The sequence below is a fragment of the Anomaloglossus baeobatrachus genome, chromosome 3, assembly GCF_048569485.1.
Source record: "Anomaloglossus baeobatrachus isolate aAnoBae1 chromosome 3, aAnoBae1.hap1, whole genome shotgun sequence".
Taxonomy (NCBI): domain Eukaryota; kingdom Metazoa; phylum Chordata; class Amphibia; order Anura; family Aromobatidae; genus Anomaloglossus; species Anomaloglossus baeobatrachus.
The window spans coordinates 387221631-387240718 of record NC_134355.1 but is presented as its reverse complement, the minus strand read 5'-3'; the positions used below and the strand labels follow the sequence as shown (position 1 = coordinate 387240718).

The following is a 19088-nucleotide window of genomic DNA, read 5'->3' as shown; positions in this document are numbered from 1 at the left end:
GTATTTCACACATACTGTATTATGAACCCCAGTATTTCCCCAACACTGTATCATTGGCTCCAGCATCTCACATACTGTAATATGGCCCCTAGTAACACCAGCACGGTAATATCACTCCAGTATCCCCACACGCTGTAATTAAGCCCCAAATATCCCCCCACACTGTATCATGACATGCCCCAGTATTCCTCCATACTGTATAATTGTGACCAGTATCCCTCACACTGTAATATGGACCCCAGTATTTACTGCAAACTGTATCATTGCTCCAGTATCCTCCCACACTGTAATATGCCACCCAGTATCTTCCCACACAGTAATATGACCCAGTATCCCCCCACACTGTAATACGGCCTCCAGTATACTCCCACATTGTAATATGGCTCCCAATATCCCCCCGCACTGTAATATAGACTAAATTACCCTTCTACACCATAAGATGACCCCCAGTGTCCCCCACACTGTATCATAGCCTTAAATATTTCCCCCACACTGTATCATGGCCCCCAGTATCACCCCACATGGTAAAATGGCCCCCAGTATCTCCCCCACAGTGTATGGATGGTCCCCACACTGTTTGGGAGATACTCAGGGCCATATTACCATGTGGGAGGATACTGGGGGCCATGATACAGTGAGGGGGAAATATTTGGGGCCATGATACAGCGGATGGATGGCCCCCAGTATATCCTCAACACTGTAATATGGCCCCCAGTATATCCTCAACACTGTAATATGGCCCTCAGTATTTCCTCCACACTGTATAATGGCCCCCATTATTTCACCCACAAGAAAAAAAACAAAAAAACAAACATCTTATACTCACCTACTCATGGATCCTAAAGAGTCCACAGACACATAGGACCAATGCTTTGATGTCATCGTACCAGGGCACGCAGAGTCCCAGCGTGATATCATCACGCTGCTCCACGTCCCCGCCTTGAATGTGAGTCTCTCTGCAGCTCTTTAGACCGCAGGCCTAAATCAATCTGCGGTCTACAGAACGGAGAGCGGTGGTGCAGGGATATCATGTTTTCCTGTTTTACCACAGAGTAGAAGATAAAGAAAAATTTCTGTCCAACGCAGCACTGGTTTGGACAATAACAATGCAACATTTATTAGGGCTTTACTTGAACAGTAACTTTGTGCTCATTTTGAGGAGAATCTGACAAGAAATTCAAGTTGTCTGAAAAATGGTCAGCATGAACCAGACACTACCTGCATTACTGTAGCTGTGTATGTTTTACTCTGACATGCTGCAGCGTATGAGAAAACATACTTTAAATACCTGTCCATAGTCGACATGTCTCGGAAGACTAGCCTGTGGCAGTTCTGTGCGGGCTATTTCACCCTGCTTCCTTAGAAAGACAAGTCTTTCCCTTTTTGTATATAGAGAGGGACCAGTCAGACTTTTTTCTGTATATACAGTATGTGTGTGTATCTTCTGATACTTTCTTATACCATGCCTGATGAAGATACCTACATTGTCCTAAATTTTCTTATATTTTGCTTTATTTAAAGCTATCACATCTACAGGATGATTAATTTATTCCGCTTAGGCTACGTATTTTCAGTCTGAGTGTTGTCAGTGGGAAAAACTGACAACATTCAGGACAATGTTATACAATTTGATCGTTCATATGACTGGGGTTTTTTTTTTTACACGGACTGTCTGTGTAAAAAAAATCCATCATGTAGTATTCTCTTCTGTATTTTTGACGTGACTAGCTGTGATGGTGGAATATTGTGGATTGTATACCATTTTGTGTGGGTTAATGTTTGGGCGTGGTTCACTGTCTTATTTGTACTGCTTCTGTGTACATTGTCCCATTTGTAGGTTTAAATCCTCCCCTGCCAGCCTTTTGTTTCTAAGTCGGGGGAGGGGGCGTGAGATCCACCTACTGTAAACTCTCTGCTTACCTGGGAGATTCAGTCAGTCTGTTTGAGAGCCTCAGGAGAGAAGGATTGATCCTATGGGAGAAGCTGCGGCTTCTCAGAGACCTGGACATTTATCGCTGGACTAATTTTACCCTCTGTTTTGTGGATTATTGGATGGACATTCTGGATTGCTTTGAATAAATATGCATTAGATTGCTCACTCATCTCTCGCTCTGTTGATCGTGTGATATGGGAGAAGGACCCCGTGACAACTGGTGGCAGCGGCAGGATCAGCAGAGCGCAGCCTAATGGAGATCCACCAACAGAGTTAGTACAGAAACTGGACTGCTTCCAGTCTAAAGGAGAGAGACAAAGATCTGGGCCTGAGCTACTAGGGACTGAGTAAAGAAGCCTTAATTGATCTACTTGTGGGTGAGAGCCAGTCCACCTCCTCCCAGATGTCTGACGGACAAACACTGGGGACGGGGATCCCTGCCCCAAAAAGCCAGTGGGTGGTGTGGTTCGAAGAAGAAATGGCAGCTCTTGGCCCCGGTGTATCTCAGTAATATAAGGAGCAGGCTGCTCGCCGAGCACAGAGGAGACAAGAAGCAACGGAGTCCGACAGAGGGTGTAATGTGAGTTGGAGTGTAAACCCAGTGATCCGGGAGCCTTTATGGATTACCCGGGTAGACTTCAAGCTAATTGATGAGGCTTCCAGAGATGTGGAAGGGTTCTTCAAGGACTTTGAGCAGCAGTGTGTCATGATGGAGGTTCCCCACTCTGGCTGGATGCGTTTGTTAGTGGGACTCCTGAGCGGAAGCCTGGCAGAGGCTTATCGCACCATTGACTCATAGCGGAACCGGGATTATAACATTGTAAAACGGACTATCCTTGATTACCATGCCATCACCCCAGACTCACATAGGGCACAGTTCCGAGACTTCCCATGCACCACGGGGGGATTGTTTGGGATGTATGCCCATAAGATGTCCCAGGCATGTCGGAGACGGCTGGAAGCGGAAGACGCCTTCACTGTGGAAGACATTATACAGGTATTTCTCATAGAACAATTTCTTTACAAGTGTCCCTCCAAAATACGGGAATGGGTCAGAGAGCGCACACCGTGCTCCTTGGATAGAGCTGCATCCCTGGATGATGAGACCCTTACTATCCGACCGCAATGGAGGGGGCTTCTGGACAAAAAGCCACAGCGTGCTCCTGCACCCCTGCCCTCTCCAGTTATATCTGCCTTCTCCAGAATGCACATTAGAAGGAGTCTGACACAGAGGAGATGTTATCGATGTGGGCAGCCTGGGCATTTGCAAAACACTTGCCCTGCTATTCGATTGAGGAATGACTCAGACACTCATGGTCGGCCACTAGGGGTTTATGGGATGCGAGCCACAGCCCCGAGTTCCTCTCACCATCAAATTAAGCACTTACAGGAGGTTGTACTGGATGGACAGAGAGTCATTGGATTTTGTGACTTGGGGCATTTCTCACAATAGCTGATCCCCGGGTGGTTCGGCCAGAGGCGATACATCATGGACCAGGGATTGTTATTGAATTGGCTGGAGGACAGAGGAGGAATATCCCAAAGGCGACTGTAGATCTGGACTTTGGCTTTGGGATCAAGTAATGTGTGGTTGGGGTGATGAGCGGCCTGCCTGCAGATATTCTCCTTGTAAATGATGTGGGAGATCTACAATGTCAATTTGTGGGTGCAGTTTGAGTGAAGGAGGACACAAAGGGAAGCTTGTCCTTCCAACCCTATTGCTGTAAAAGGGACTACCTACAGCTTCTCCATCCAATACAAGCGTGGAAGCCAACACCAGAATGTTGATGGACTGTTCTGGAAACAAGAACCATAGACTATCCACAGCTGAGCAACATGGACTTAAGTGAGATGGCTAGAGGTCTGTGTAGACCTCATGGCATACTTATTCAGAAGGAGGGAGAGGTTGTGATGGTGGAATATTGTGGATTGTATACCATTTTGTGTGGGTTAATGTTTGGGCGTGGTTTACTATCTTATTTGTACTGCTTCTGTGTACATTGTCCCATTTGTAGGTTTAATTCCTCCCCTGCCAGCCTTTTGTTCCTAAGTCGGGGGAGGGGGCGTGAGATCCACCTACTGTAAACTCTCTGCTTACCTGGGAGATTCAGTCAGTCTGTTTGAGAGCCTCAGGAGAGAAGGATTGATCCTATGGGAGAAGCTGCGGCTTCTCAGAGACCTGGACATTTATCGCTGGACTAATTTTACCCTCTGTTTTGTGGATTATTGGATGGACATTCTGGATTGCTTTGAATAAATATGCGTTGGATTTCTCACTCATCTCTCGCTCTGTTGATCATGTGATATGGGAGAAGGACCCCGTGACACTAGCCTATTCAAGTTTATGGGTGCTCAAAATGAAAAAAAAAATGCACCTGATTTTTTGCAAATATAGTACATTGCTATTCTTAACTTAGGAAATTGTATTTGCTCTTGTAAATTTTATTTATTCAAGTTGTGCCTAAATTTGGCAACTTTCAAAAGCTCATATTATGGAAAAATTGGCTTTATAGCACACTATTGTTACTGGAAACCCAGCATTCTTTTGCAGATTTTCTGGTATTTGCACACCTTATTTAACTCTGGTCATTCAATTTGAAAAAGAAAATGTAGCGCCACTCCCAAGCAAGCTATTTATTTGGAGCTTAAAGAGTTAATTCAGTCTCAATACATTGAAGAACCTATCCTGCAGATTCCATCAATATTAGACTGTTAATGGAGGCACCTCCACTGATCAACTGTTATAAGTTCCGGTTATGGAAATACACTGAACAGAGCTTCAATGCGCAACTGCCTTTAAGGCCCTCTCCACACATCCGTGTCTCCGGTACATGTGACGTCCATTTTCAAACATACCAGAGACATGGGCACACGTAGACTCATTAAAATCAATGGGTTTGCGCATATGTGCGTGTTTTGCATGGACCGTGTGGAGCATACGTGTGTCCGTGTGCTCGACATGGCGACATGATCATTTTTCTCTGGCAGCACGGCTGTCGCACGGATGTGCTCTGTGTGACATCAGTATGACATGTACCGGACGTACAACCACGAAAACCACGTTTCTGTGAAATAAAATGAATTTCTATACTCATCTTCTCCAGCGCTGCTGTGTCTGCCACTGCTGTCACTTGCTTCAGACCCCTGCTCATTATGCTCATCGCATATTCATTCCTCTGCAGGCCGGAAGCAACAGCAGCGGGAAGTCGGCAGTTCCAGAGATCACAGAGTGTAAGACATCAGCACCACAGACAGCAGTGCCAGGGACAAGGTGAGCATAATGTTCCTGCTCTCCATGTATTATCACGGATAGCACACGGAGAACATTCATGTGCCAAAATCACAGCATACGGAGGGCCATACGCACCTTTTACATGTCCATTCAAAACGTGCGTGTTTTTCACAGGCGTGTGACTCCGGCCTAATTTGAAGCAGCCGCTGCTGGGTACTGCACATTAACTTGTATCCTCTTGAATAGAAGGAGCTGTATATGGTGAATGGAGCTCCAGATTGCAGATAAATGATCAATATCTTTAGATCGGATAACTACATTAAGGGGAGGCTAAAAATCTATCCGTCCTAAATTAGAATAGACTTGTGATATATAATGGAATTTCGGAACTCAGTAACAAATTTTTGATTGAGAGCTAGATATACAAATGTACACTTAGTTTATTACTTGCCTACATGTATTGGAGGGCCACATGTAATTTAGAACAGGTATTTCACACTGCTCCATGCATACTGATTGCTTTTTCTCCATATGTATGTGCCACCACCGTGTCAGCAGCCGAGCTGCTCAGATCCAGGTTCTCAGTGGTTCGAGGGTCTCCGGACCCGGGGGTTGTGCGGCCACTCAAATGAAGGGGTATTTACAAGGGATTATAGAGTTTGTGACGCCACCCGTGCATAACTGGGGTGAATACTGCCACTGACGTTGGGGAATACCCAGGGTGATGACGGGGGCAGCCAGGTGTTGTAACACTCCACAGGTAGGGGGGAATGCCCGGGACTCGGTGTGTGATGTAAGGCCGTGGGATGCAGGGGTCACTCTCGTACTCACTCAGTCCATTAAGAAGACACCGACAACCAGGTAAACCAAGTCTCTGGACACCGCTGCCGCTGAGGGGAGCTAGTTTGGGTCCCGTCCCCAATGGTTCTGCCTGGTGATCCGTGACCTGCATCCTGGCACTAAGTTTACTTCTCTGGTGGTCCCGGTAGTGTGAAACTTGCTGGGTCCCGATCCCCACTATGGCTAAGTGTGGAAGCTTGCTCTCAGGGCTCACGCTTGGGATTTTCTGGACTATTTTAGATGGAAAGTCCTATCCCCCTCGTTGCGCTAGTGCCCCGATTTTGGAGCGGTTGGGAACGAATCTTGAAGGCTCCGTTCTCTATGGGTAAATTATCGGGTTACCTGCAGCTACTCCCCGACCTAGGGTCCACGTACCCCGTCGTGCCTCGGTCCCAGACCGGTGATGGTGCAAGGCCGCCGGCTGTCTTGCTTGACAGATCTGAGCCCCTTGCCATGATCCAGTGCGACCAGGGGACCGACTCCTCTAGGCCCAGACCACCGTCTGCAACCTAGACAGTTTCCTTACGGGAGTCCCAGCTTCCGACCTCCTCAAAGCTCCTCACAGCTCGAGGGTTACTTCCCAACTCTCTCCAACTAACTACTGGCTACACTCCTCACCTGCCCTCCCTGACCCCCAGGTGGGCGACTCTATTCTACTCAAGCCGTCCACTGGTGTGATCTAGTGTCACATAAACATCTATATATTAAGATTTGTTAAATTCATGTATGTCTCCACTGAGTGGAAGTGCAAAAACAAAGAGTAAATGTCATGCTGTAACCCAGTGGCCAGAAAGCCACATAACATGATATCTACAGAATTGTGTCTTTATACAATCAATAGACTATGTTCACACAGGGAGTTTTTGCTGTGTTTTTTTTTATGTTTTTCCATTGGTTTTATGCATATACATGCTAATAAAAAGCTGCTTTTTACAGTACCAGCAAAACCTGTCCAGAAATCTCATGGACACACACTTGCTTTTTTTTCTTAACTGAATTGGCAAAATGCTGCATTTTTGAAACCAGCGTCATATTAATTTCTTCACCAATTTTGATTGTTTTTTCACCATTGAAAGCAATGAGAGTGAAAAAATTGCAGATACATCTCTGCTACTTTTTTTTTTTTTACCCTTTTTTGATGAATTAAACTAACTTTATTGAAAAATTTAATTTTTTTTGCTGCCCCCCAAAAATGTAGCAAAAACACCCTGTTTGAACATAGCCTTACACTCAGATGGAAATGGTTATATTTTCCAAGCGCAGTAAAATAAAACATATTTTCATATAGATATATCCAGGTATATATATAATAACTTCCATGTAACGTAAAGATGTATATCCTATGATTATCAGTGAATATATAGGAATACATCACAGACATCTCACTTACCTTCAACTATTTTACTAATAAGATCTCTGAATCCCTTCATGATAGCACTTGCTTTTATAATGTTTAGCTGCTCATCAATATACACCGACATGGCTGTTGGTCTTCGATCTTTAAAGGCCAACGTGTAGAAAGGCCCATTCCTGTCAAGGTGTGTCATATAAATTGTATGGAAAGATTCAAGTGAGATTTCTAACATGATGTCAAATTCATTTGGCTTTGATATCTGTGAATGAAATAATAATTGTCAGGTCGTAGGAAAAAGCAAAATCTGAAATACATGGGATAATTACGGTCAGAGTATAGACTGAGATGCCTGAACTGGCCATGCCTTTCCTGACCTGAACTTACCAGCCTCATGTATACCATATTTATCAAAGTATTTAATTTTGATTAGGAGACCCATGGCTTGTCCATATTTTATTGTTCTTTACTATCAATGTCAGTTGTTTGAGCATGGCCTAAAGCAGGGTTCCCCAACTCCAGTCCTCAAGGCCCACCAACAGTGCATGTTTTCAGGATTTCCTTAGCATTGCACTGCTGTTGGAACCAGCACCTGGGCAGGTAATTACATTTAACACCTGTGCAATACTAAGGAAATCCCAAAAACCTGCACTGTTGGTGGGCCTTGAGGACTGCAGTTGGGGACCTCTGGCCTAAAGAATACACAGTCAGTAAAACTTTATTCTACAATCCTCTCTTCAATGTGGTGATTAATGCTCGCGGAAAAGTTATAATATCGAAATTATAATTTTCAGAAAATATTTTACCAAGTTTCCCTCAATAACAGAGCATTGAGACCATCATATTTACTTTGTGCTACCAGTAACATGGAAGCCGCCTATATTTCCATAACAGATGATGGACCTGAGTGGGAACTTGTGTTTTTGTGGGTTGTGTTGAATGCTATTTGGTGCCAATTTGGTATACAGAACATTTTAGATCAGTTCACATTTATTCTATGCTGAGCACTTACATCGGGTTTCTATCTACGTCTCTGAAATCCATGACTCAGGTGAAACTCATGATGTATCCATTCACTATAATGAGGCAGCAGAGTTAAGGCCCCGTCACACTAAGCAACATCGCTAGCAACATCGCTGCTAACGAACAACTTTTGTGACGTAGCAGCGATGTTGCTAGTGATGTCACTGTGTGTGACATCCAGCAACAACCTGGCCCCTGCTGTGAGGTCGTTGGTTGTTGCTGAATGTCCTGGGCCATTTTTTAGTTGTTGCTGTCCCGCTGTGAAGCACAGATCGCTGTGTGTGACAGCGAGACAGCAACAACTAAAAGTGCAGGCAGCAGGAGCCGGCTTCTGCGGAGGCTGGTAACCACAGTAAACATCGGGTAACCAAGAAGCCCCGTCCTTGGTTACCCGATATTTACCTTTGTTACCAGCCTCCGCCGCTCTCACTGTCAGTGCCGTCTCCTGCTCTGTGCACATGTAGCTGCAGGACACATCGGGTTAATTAACCCGATGTGTGCTGTAGCTAGGAGAGCAGGGAGCCAGCGCTAAGCATTGTGCGCTGCTCCCTGCTCTGTGCACATTTTAGCTGCAGTACACATCAGGTAATTAACCCGATGTGTGCTGTAACTAGGAGAGCAAGGAGCCAGCGCTAAGCGGTGTGCGCTGCTCCCTGCTCTGTGCAGCTGCACCCTGTACTCTATACCCTATATATGTACCCTGTGCAGCTGCACCCGGTGTGCGCTGCTCCCTGCTCTGTGCACATTTAGCTGCAGCACACATCGGGTAATTAACCCGATGTGTGCTGTAACTAGGAGAGCAGGGAGCCAGCGCTCAGTGTGCGCTGCTCCCTGCTCTCTGCACGTGTAGCTGCGTGCGCTGGTAACCAAGGTAAATATCGGGTTGGTTACCCGATATTTACCTTAGTTACCAAGCGCAGCATCTTCCACGCGGCGCTGGGGGCTGGTCACTGGTTGCTGGTGAGCTCACCAGCAACTCGTGTAGCGACGCTCCAGCGATCCCTGCCAGGTCAGGTTGCTGGTGGGATTGCTGGAGCGTCGCAGTGTGACATCTCACCAGCAACCTCCTAGCAACTTACCAGCGATCCCTATCGTTGTTGGGATCGCTGGTAAGTTGTTTAGTGTGACTGGAACTTTACTCCAGACTTTGTTTGGCTTCTGTCCAGCCGTGTGGCTCTTTTTAAAGGTGAACAAAAGTGTTGATAACTGCACTTTTGTGCACACCTAAAAAGATGGTCACCACCGGACCACAGGCCTGATGGGATTTCAAAGTGACGCCCTCTGCCTCATTACAGTGAATTTTCCATTGGGAATTTTGTCTGAATCATGTTTTCAGAGATTTATACGTAGTTGTCGGTGTTAGCACTCCACATAGAGCACAGGATAAATGTGAGCTGCGCCATACTGCAATCTTTGGAAGGCAGAACGAGCTAATCATTAGCAGCTGAAGAATTGGCTTTTTTTTTTTTTACGCCGTTTACCTTGCGGTATGGTACGATTTTTGCCCTGTGTTGGGAGCAGATCTGCTAGCAGCTAAAGAGGCACATATAAAAAACAAGGATGGTAAGGTTATTTTGGAAAGTCTAATTTGAATTCTGCTCTTTTAGATACATATCTATATATTGAACAGTTAATAGATGACCAACCACGTGCCCAGAGAGAGAAAGTAAAGATGCATTTGTTGAACCACATGGCTATGATCTTTCATTGAAGCAAATGCCAGAAACTTTATGGGAAAAAATGGAAGAATTGATGTAGGATACCTGACACTGACTGCAGTGACTCAAAGTAAAACCAGGAACAGTGCCTGTAAAGATTGAACAATATCCATAAAGTGAGGAACAAACCAAAGTGATCACTGAGCAAGTACAGCAGTATTTATCAATTGGACAATAGTATTAAATGAAGTAATGTACCAATAAAATGTATAGAGTTGGGAAAAAAACCTGATACATATACTCAAGCAAGTTTTCTGCTCAGGAAAATAATAAATATGGATTTAGGTAATGTGACCATGGGTCATCCACAATGAGATATGTTCATAATAACTCATGATGATAGGGCATCAACATTGAAAAAATGGGTGCTCAGATGACAGATGATGAAGACAGCAACTCTGGCCCTTTTACATTCACTGGAGATAAAAATTAGAGAATAATGTATGAGCACTTGCTTTTTTCAGAAATAATGTAATCTACATTGATCAACATTTGAAGGTTTTTTGTAAGGGGTACACTATGCTACTAGAACAGTGTTTTACAAAAGATCCAAAGTTTATCAACATAAAACCTTTATTTTGCCCAAAATGTGATGATCATAATTAGAGAACAACAATGACTGTAGGACAGAGAAAGATTATAACCAAATTTTATGACGGTAACAACAGTCACTAATCATTAAGAATTAGGAAGTGTACAGGCCTTTGCTTTCAATGACTTCAGCACATCTGTGGCCACAGGACATCACTAGACTCTCACACTGCAAGGAGTTTGTATGTTCTCCCCGTGTTTGCGTGGGTTTCCTCCGGGTTCTCCGGTTTCCTCCCAAACTCCAAAGACATACAGAGAATAAATTTAGATTGTGAGCTCCAATGGGGACAGTGTTGACAATGTATGTAAAGCGCTGTGGAATCAATAGCGCTATATAAGTGAATAAATATTATTATATTATTATTATTACACTGCTCTGGTGTGATTTTGGTCCACTCTTCTTCCAGTCTCTTCCACAGTTGTTTGACTGTTGTGGGTTTCTTGGCCATAACTTTGTCACTAAGGATTTTTCAGAGGTTTTCTATTGGGTTTAGATCAGGACTCTAGGCTGGCCATTTCAATGTTTTCTTTTTCAAGGAAATGTTTTACCCATTTTGCTGTGTGACAGGGGGCATTGTCCTGCATGAGATTTTCTGGCTGATTGAGTGATAAACGCAAGTCAGGAACCATGTGTTTTTGAAGAAGGTTCTGATACACACTTGCATTCACTCTGCCATGTAGCTGGATGAGAGGTCCAACTCCTACTGCCGAAAACATTTCCCAGACCATGACACTTCCTCCACCACCTTTCACTGACTTCTTAACACACTTTGGGTTCAGTCTTTCCCCAGTTTGTCAACGAATATAATGTTTCCCATCAGACCTAAATAAATTAAACTTGCTTTAATCACTAAAATGAACTGTGACCAATTCTCTGTCAATATGCTCCTCACTAAGGCCCCTTTCACACGTCAGTGATTCTGGTACGTTTGTGCTTTTTTTAAACGTACCAGAATCACTGACATACGCAGACCCATTATAATGAATGGGTCTGCTCACACATCAGTGATTTTTCACTGCACGTGTCTCCGTGCGGCGTACCCGCGTGTCCGTGATTGCCGCACGGAGACATGTCCATTTTTTTCTGGCATCACTGATGTCCCACGGACCAAAAAAACGTGCTTCTAAAATAAAAAGCATTTTAACTCACTTGGTTCCAGCAACGCTCTCTGCAGCCTGTTCTCCCTGCTGCTTCTGAGCCGGCTCATTACTGTCACGCATATTCATGATGCACGACACAGCCGACCCAGAAGCAGCTGCTGCGGGGGTCAGCGCCGTGGGTAGGGATGGTTGCCCCGGGACCCGGTGACTTGGTGCAGGGGACGGTGATGACAGGGGCCAGCACGCCTGGTCAAACCAGGGAGTCTCAGCTTATTCACGGTTAAAGAAATCAGACAAGTCCAGTATTAACCAAGGTGCTGGTGGCCAGCTGCCGCGGCCGGTTGTACTCTGGTCCCCCACCTGGGCTGGTGGTCTGTGTCTCCTTCCTCTGCACAGTGTCGTGTGTATGATGGACATCCCGGTCTGGAACGCAGGAGTCCGCTCCCGGTACTACTGTTGGGAGCCGTGCCCGTGCCTGCTGACGCTGACCCGTGGGATCTACCGGGCCCTGGCGGATGCCCTATTCCTCTCTGTGGGTGGTTGACTCTTTTCGGGACTTAGGTTGGGACAGGACCTCTGATCCTGCCCTCAATCAGTTAATTAGCTAGGCCGTTGGTGCCGGTCCTGGCTTCAGGGTCTGAGTACCCCCTGTGTGCACGGTTTCCGGGTCGGTTCTCCAGTGTCGGTACCGGTGGACTCCAACCCTGCCCCGGTCCACCTCGGATCTCCGGCTGCCGTCTTCCCGTCTCCTACTAGACGCGACCACCGTCTGCTACCTAGCCAATGTGTCAGGACACCGGCCCTGACACCTTTCAGCTTCACCTCCTCACTCCACTCCAAACTCAACTGCACTTCGACTTGAACTGAACTGAACTGTGTTTTTCCCACCCTGGGCTCTCCAGACCCCTAGGTGGGCGTTCTCCATCCACCTGGTCCCGCCCACTGGTGTGCCTGTCTTTCCCTGAGGGGGGGTGGCTAGGGTTTCAGGTCGGCTGTATGTAAGGTGTTCTGCAGGGGCTTATGTGTGTGACTACCTGGTTTTGCCAGGGCGTCACAAGATTAACACCAATAACTTGCAGGTGTCTGAAAGTGTTCTCTAATTTGAATCAGTGTTCTTTTTCATTTATCTCATTTACACTTTTATTATGTGCTTTGGAATAAATTCAATTTATGAAATAAGCTTAAAATACTGCTAGTTTACTCATGTTAGGATATAATCACATAGGACTACACAATGACCTTAAAATTTAGGAAATTGTGTGTGGTTCTCTAATTTTAATCTCCAGTGTACTATATCACATGGCTAACAATACTAATGACTGTATGTGTTCTTTTAACTGCTCTACTGTTCTTATGAATTTAGTTGTTATGTTAACTTATGGAATACAAAATCAGTTACCCTCTGGAGTGTATGTTGTCTGTGGACATAATGCTTATTGGTGGTTACCTAAAGGAGCAGTAGGAACAAGTACTTTTGCTATGAGGGGCTGCTGATAAGTCTTCGGCTTTACCCAGAAAGAAACAAGATAGGATGATGAAACTTTACATTCATTCCACATACTCTATACTAATGACAACACATTTCTTACATCGGTATTCCAAGTTCTGTAAGTCTTGCAAAAAGAAGGCTTTCGGTTGTGCCTCAAACCAGTCATCCGTAACAGCCATGGCATCAGAAATGATGTGGAATTTGGTACCCTTGAGGTGTTTCTTCAGGTTTGGAAACAGTTGATAGTCGGAGGGAGCTAGATTTGGTGAATAAGGTGGGTGGTCAACCAGCCCAGCACTGCCAGTTTTTCCGTGGTTACTTGTGCAGTGTGAGCAGAGGCATTGTCTTGCAGGAACAAGATTCCTTTGGACAACTTGCCGTGCCTTTTGGGCTTCAGAGCTGCCTTCAATTGGTCCAAAAGTTCAATATAATACCTTGCATTGATAGTGGAACCCTTTTGAAGGTAGTCCACTAGCAGCACGCCCTCCTTATCCCAGAACACAGACACCATCACTTTAGTGGCTGATTATTGCACCCTGAACTTCTTAGGAGGAGGAGAACCACTGTGCCTCCACTCTTTTGACTGCTTCTGGTTTTCAAGATCATACAAATAAAATCCAGGTCTCATCCATAGTGACCATTCGATCCAGGAAGTCCTTATTAGTCCGGAAACACTGACAAATGGACCGGGAAGTTTTCACTCACATGTTTCTCTGATCTGTTGTCAAACATTTGGGGGCCCACTTTGCAAATAGCTTCCTCATGTCCAAATGTTCATGGATAATGACACAAACACGTTAGCAGGAAATCTCCATGATGTCTGCTATTGCTTTAGCTGAAATTTGTGGATTCTCCAGTATGAGGTTGTGCACAGCATCGACGATCTCCAGAACAACAACCACTCTCGGTTGTCCAGGACGTTCCTCATCATTGGTGCTGAAGTGGCCAGTGTTAAATTTGGCAACCCAGTTCTTAACTGTGGAATATGAAGGGCATTGATCCCCCAATGTATGTGGCATATCACCATGAATATTCTTAACGGACTTTCCTTGCAGAAATAAGAATTTTATCACTCCTCTGCTCTCAGTTGCTGTGAATATTGCATTAGACTCTGACATTTTGTTTCCCCGCGTGCATAGAACACTTTTGCCATAAGCAACAAACACAACATTTTGAAAACATACAATATATTAGACACATAAGGTTTTCATGTAATGCAGTGTTTGTTACCATAGAAACAAAAAAAGATCATAAAGCTGAAGACTTAGCAGCAGCCCTTCGTAGTAGGTTTAGCTATTGAGAATGAACCTAATACTGAAAAGTTAGCTGAACTTCTTGATAGTATTACTAATTATGTGTTTGATGCTTTAAAATTATTTTTTATACTTACAGGACAGTGGATACTACTAGTGACTAAACAATACACAATTGTATTAGATTACCTTACTGCTCCGCAAAGAGGGATGTGTCAGATAATAGGTCCAGCCTGCTGTCACTAAATTGACCCATTTGGAGTTATGCAGATAAAACAATTGGAAAAACAATTCACAGGAACATTGTAATCTTGAATGGCCAAGTTAATTATCGGGAATAAATCCAGCTAATTGATTTAAGGGATTAAGTGGTTGTTTTTTATGGATATTACAAAGTACAAGTAATTACTATAGGATTAATTATATATGTAATAGTATGCAAAGTAGTATTTTGTATACCTACTTGTATAAAAAGACTAAGGGGTGCTTCACACACAGCGAGCTCGCTGCCGAGATCGCTGCTGAGTCACGCTTTTTGTGACGCAGCAGTGACCTCATTAGCGATCTCGCTGTGTGTGACACTGAGCAGCGATCTGGCCCCTGCTGCGAGATCGCTGCTCGTTACACACAGCCCTGGTTCGTTTTCTTCAAAGCCGCTCTCCCGCTGTGACACACACATCGCTGTGTGTGACAGCGAGAGAGCGACAAATGAAGCGAGCAGGGAGCAGGAGCCGGCGTCTGACAGCTGAGGTAAGCTTGTAACCAAGATAAACATCGGGTAACCAAGGTGGTTACCCGATATTTACCTTAGTTACCAGCCTCTGCAGCTCTCACGCTGCCTGTGCTGCCGGCTCCGGCTCTCTGCACATGTAGCTGCTGTACACATCGGGTTAATTAACCCGATGTGTACAGCAGCTAGGAGAGCAAGGAGCCAGCGCTCAGTGTGTGCGGCTCCCTGCTCCCTGCACACAGCGCTGGTAACTAATGTAAACATCGGGTAACCATACCCGATGTTTACCTTAGTTACCAGTCTCCGCAGCTTCCAGTCGGCGGCTCCGTACAAGCGCAGCGTCGCTTGCACGTCGCTGCTGGCTGGGGGCTGTTCAGTGGTCGCTGGTGAGATCTGCCTGTTTGACAGCTCACCAGCGACCATGTAGCGATGCAGCAGCGATCCTGACCAGGTCAGATCGCTGGTCGGATCGCTGCTGCATCGCTAAGTGTGAAGGTACCCTAACTTAATTTTTTCCACAATTCTAATCTTGTTGTTTTCTATTTTATAAAAAAAGAGAATACGCCTATCCTTCTTTTGCATCATGACCAGCTTGCCAACACTGCAGTAGCATTTGAACAATGTTTTACCAATAAGTGTCATAGTTGTGGTTGAACCAATCCTCAATATGTACCTCACTGCATATTCTGAACAGGGGAAGGGATGAGGGTAGTGATGCTTACCCTGAATGGTGTAGCCATGTAGTTTTCTGTGTGATATATGGGTGGGTTAACCAACTTTATCTGTTAGGAAGGAATACTAATTATTTTGACAGGCATGAAGAAAAAGAGGGGAAAGGATAAAATGGGGAAGGAGTAAACATGGTAAGGCTTGCCCAAAAAATGTTTATAAGGGATGGAATTCCACTTTTGAAACAAAGAACTGTTGAGGGGGTTTGGTTAAGCTGGGTAGATGCTGGGAGTGTCTGCATTTACTATGCAGTTATGCATTCTACTACTTATTATTGTTCTAGAAACACCTACATTTATGCATGATTCGTATGTAGTATATAATAAAGAGTCTACTCTTCAGGGATTGGAGATTTTTGAGAAAAAGTGTTTGAACATACAAATTTCCTTGAGTCTCACCAGCACTAATAGAATCACTAAAACTATCTAAAGTAGCAAAAACTACTTTGACAATGGTGATCCAGGGAAAGTGTAGGGTGTTTTTTCAAATAAAGTATTTGTGTGTGCATTTTTTTCTTTTCCCTTACTGTGTTAGTAGTGGGAGTGTTTGATAGATGCCTGCCCATTACAACACTAGGGCTTCACGCCAGCTGATACTACACAGCTGACATCAACCCCAACTATCATTACCCTGATTGCCACCTCACCAGGGCAATCGGGAAGGGCTGAGGCGAAGCGCCAGAGTTAGTGCATGTTATTTGATGCCTCACTTCTGGGGCATCAGTGAGCTGGTATTTTAAGGCTGGGAAGGGCCCAATAACCATTGGCCTTTCCAGCCTAAATATATCAGCTCACAGCTGTCTTCTTTACATTGAGTGGTTATCAAAAATAGTGGGGGCCCCATATTGCTTTTTTAATTATTTATGTATTTCTAAGGTTAAACCAGGCTAAACACCCTTTAATGACACATGAAAATTACTAAGGGGTGCAAGTGTATAATATTTAGGGGGATTTTGACATTATATACATTATATAGCTGCAGGATACCTATCTGGTCTATCTAATATATTTCTATATTATATATCTAGTGTAGGGATTCAGTTCTGGTAGGCGTTGGCAGGGACACAGTAAAGAGGCATACACAGGTTTCTAGTCCAAAAAAGTCAGTGTTTATTCACAGTGAACATAAACATAAATGCAGCCTTACTTCAGACAGGATTACAAAAGGAAAAGTCCAGCTTGGTAAACAACACATCAGTCCCAGTCCATACAGCTTTGGTTTCCCTACAAAGGCTGAGTTTTGGCTGCCTTTTTTATACTGTGCTGCTCATACAGGTATGCTCATCAGCCCTTGCCTCAAGACCTGAACTAGCAGAGAAGATCCAGGCCTCAGATTAACCTTTTCTCTGCTGCTCACCAGTGCACAGAGCATATGCTAGAAGGGATAAAGCTCCCATCAATCACCATACCCTTTACTGTGTCACACTAACTACAGTATATCTTTATATATTTTATTTGGTGTCTGTATACGTGTGTTTGTGTGTATTGGGACTTAAACCTTTTATTTTGGAGAACTTACTGTTTATTCTGCCACCTGTATTTCAACTAACTTTATTGATGCCTGATTTGTTTTGTTTAGATGTGTTTTTTGATGCATTTGCACTGCGTAAATGCACTAAACATACATATGCGTCTTTTTTACCTGCAGATTTTCTGCATCTAATGCAAGTCTATGGGGAAAGTCCAAACTGAAAATATCAGGAATCAGCTCAGAACTACATGGGAGGACCTGGTCAAGGAACTGAGGAGAACTGGGATCATAGTCTCAGAGATTATTGTTATGAACGCACTACATCATGGATTAAAATCACCCAGCTCATGCCAATCAATGTCCAGGCCTAATTGAAATTCGCTAATGACCATCTGGATAATACCAAGGAGGCATGGGGGAAGGTAATGTGGTCAGGTGAGACCAAAATAGAACTTTTTGGTATCCACTCCCCTTGCTGTATTTGTAGGAAGAACAAGGATGAGTGCAATCCCAAGAACACCGTCCCAACCGTGAAGTATGGGGGTCTAAACATCATACTTTGGGGGTGCTTTTCTGCCAAGGGGACAGGATGACTGCACTATATTGAATGGAGGTTGTATTGGGTCATGTATTGTGAGATTTTGGGCAACAATCTCCTTCCCTCAGTAAGAGCATTGAAGATGGGTCATGCCTGGGTCTTCCAGCATGACAATGACCTGAAACACATAGCCAGGGCAACTAATATGTGGTTCCTTAAGAAGCATTTCAAGGTCCTGGTGTGGACTAGCCAGTCTCCAGACCTGAACCCAATAGAAGGAGGGAGTTGAAACGCAATGTTGTCTAGCAACAGCCACGAAACCTGAAAGATCTGGAGATGATCTGTATGGAAGAGTTGGTCAAAATCCCTGTTGCAGTGTCTGCAAACTTGGGCATGAAGTACATGAAATGTCTGACCTCTGTAATTGCAAGCAAAGGTTTCTGTACCAAATATTAAGTTCTGTTTTTATATTGTATCAAATACTTATTTCATAAGAATCATACAATGTGATTTTCTTTTTATTCTGTCTGTTACAGTTGAAGTTTCCCTATGATAAAAATTACAGACCTCTCCATTTCTTGTAGGTGGGAAAAGTTGCAAAATTGGCAGTGTATCAAATACTTATTTTCCCTACTGTATATATACTTATTTTTTTTCCCTTTATATAATTGTATAATATGACTGAACCTGTATTAAAAATTTATGGCTTAATATGGATGTTTCTGTATTCATCTTTCTCTTTCCGCTGTACATGTACACATACACAACTCACTGGTCTACCGCTTTAAAGCCTCTGAGTTGGGGGGTCTAAGGAGCAAATTCACCGTTCCCCAAGCCTGGTACCTGGATTTCAACAATATCTGTATCCTGAGAATGCAGACACTGTTGAATATCACAGTCATATGAAAAAGTTTGGGCACCCCTATTAATGTTAACCTTTTTTCTTTATAACAATTTGGGTTTTTGCAACAGCTATTTCAGTTTCATATATCTAATAACTGATGGACTCAGTAATATTTCTGGATTGAAATGAGGTTTATTGTACTAACAGAAAATGTGCAATCCGCATTTAAACAAAATTTGACCGGTG

The 19088-nt window shown here is 44.2% G+C and overlaps 1 protein-coding gene across 1 annotated transcript in view; it reads right to left on the bottom strand.

Moving 5' to 3' along the window:
* The window catches only part of LOC142295329 (cyclic GMP-AMP synthase-like), a 69541-nt gene that overhangs the window by 37833 nt on the left and 12620 nt on the right, over positions 1-19088 (bottom strand). Inside the window, exon 2 of the mRNA XM_075338437.1 lies at positions 7396-7618. Coding sequence (XP_075194552.1) covers positions 7396-7618 — 223 coding nt within the window. The remainder of the gene's footprint in view (positions 1-7395; positions 7619-19088) is intronic.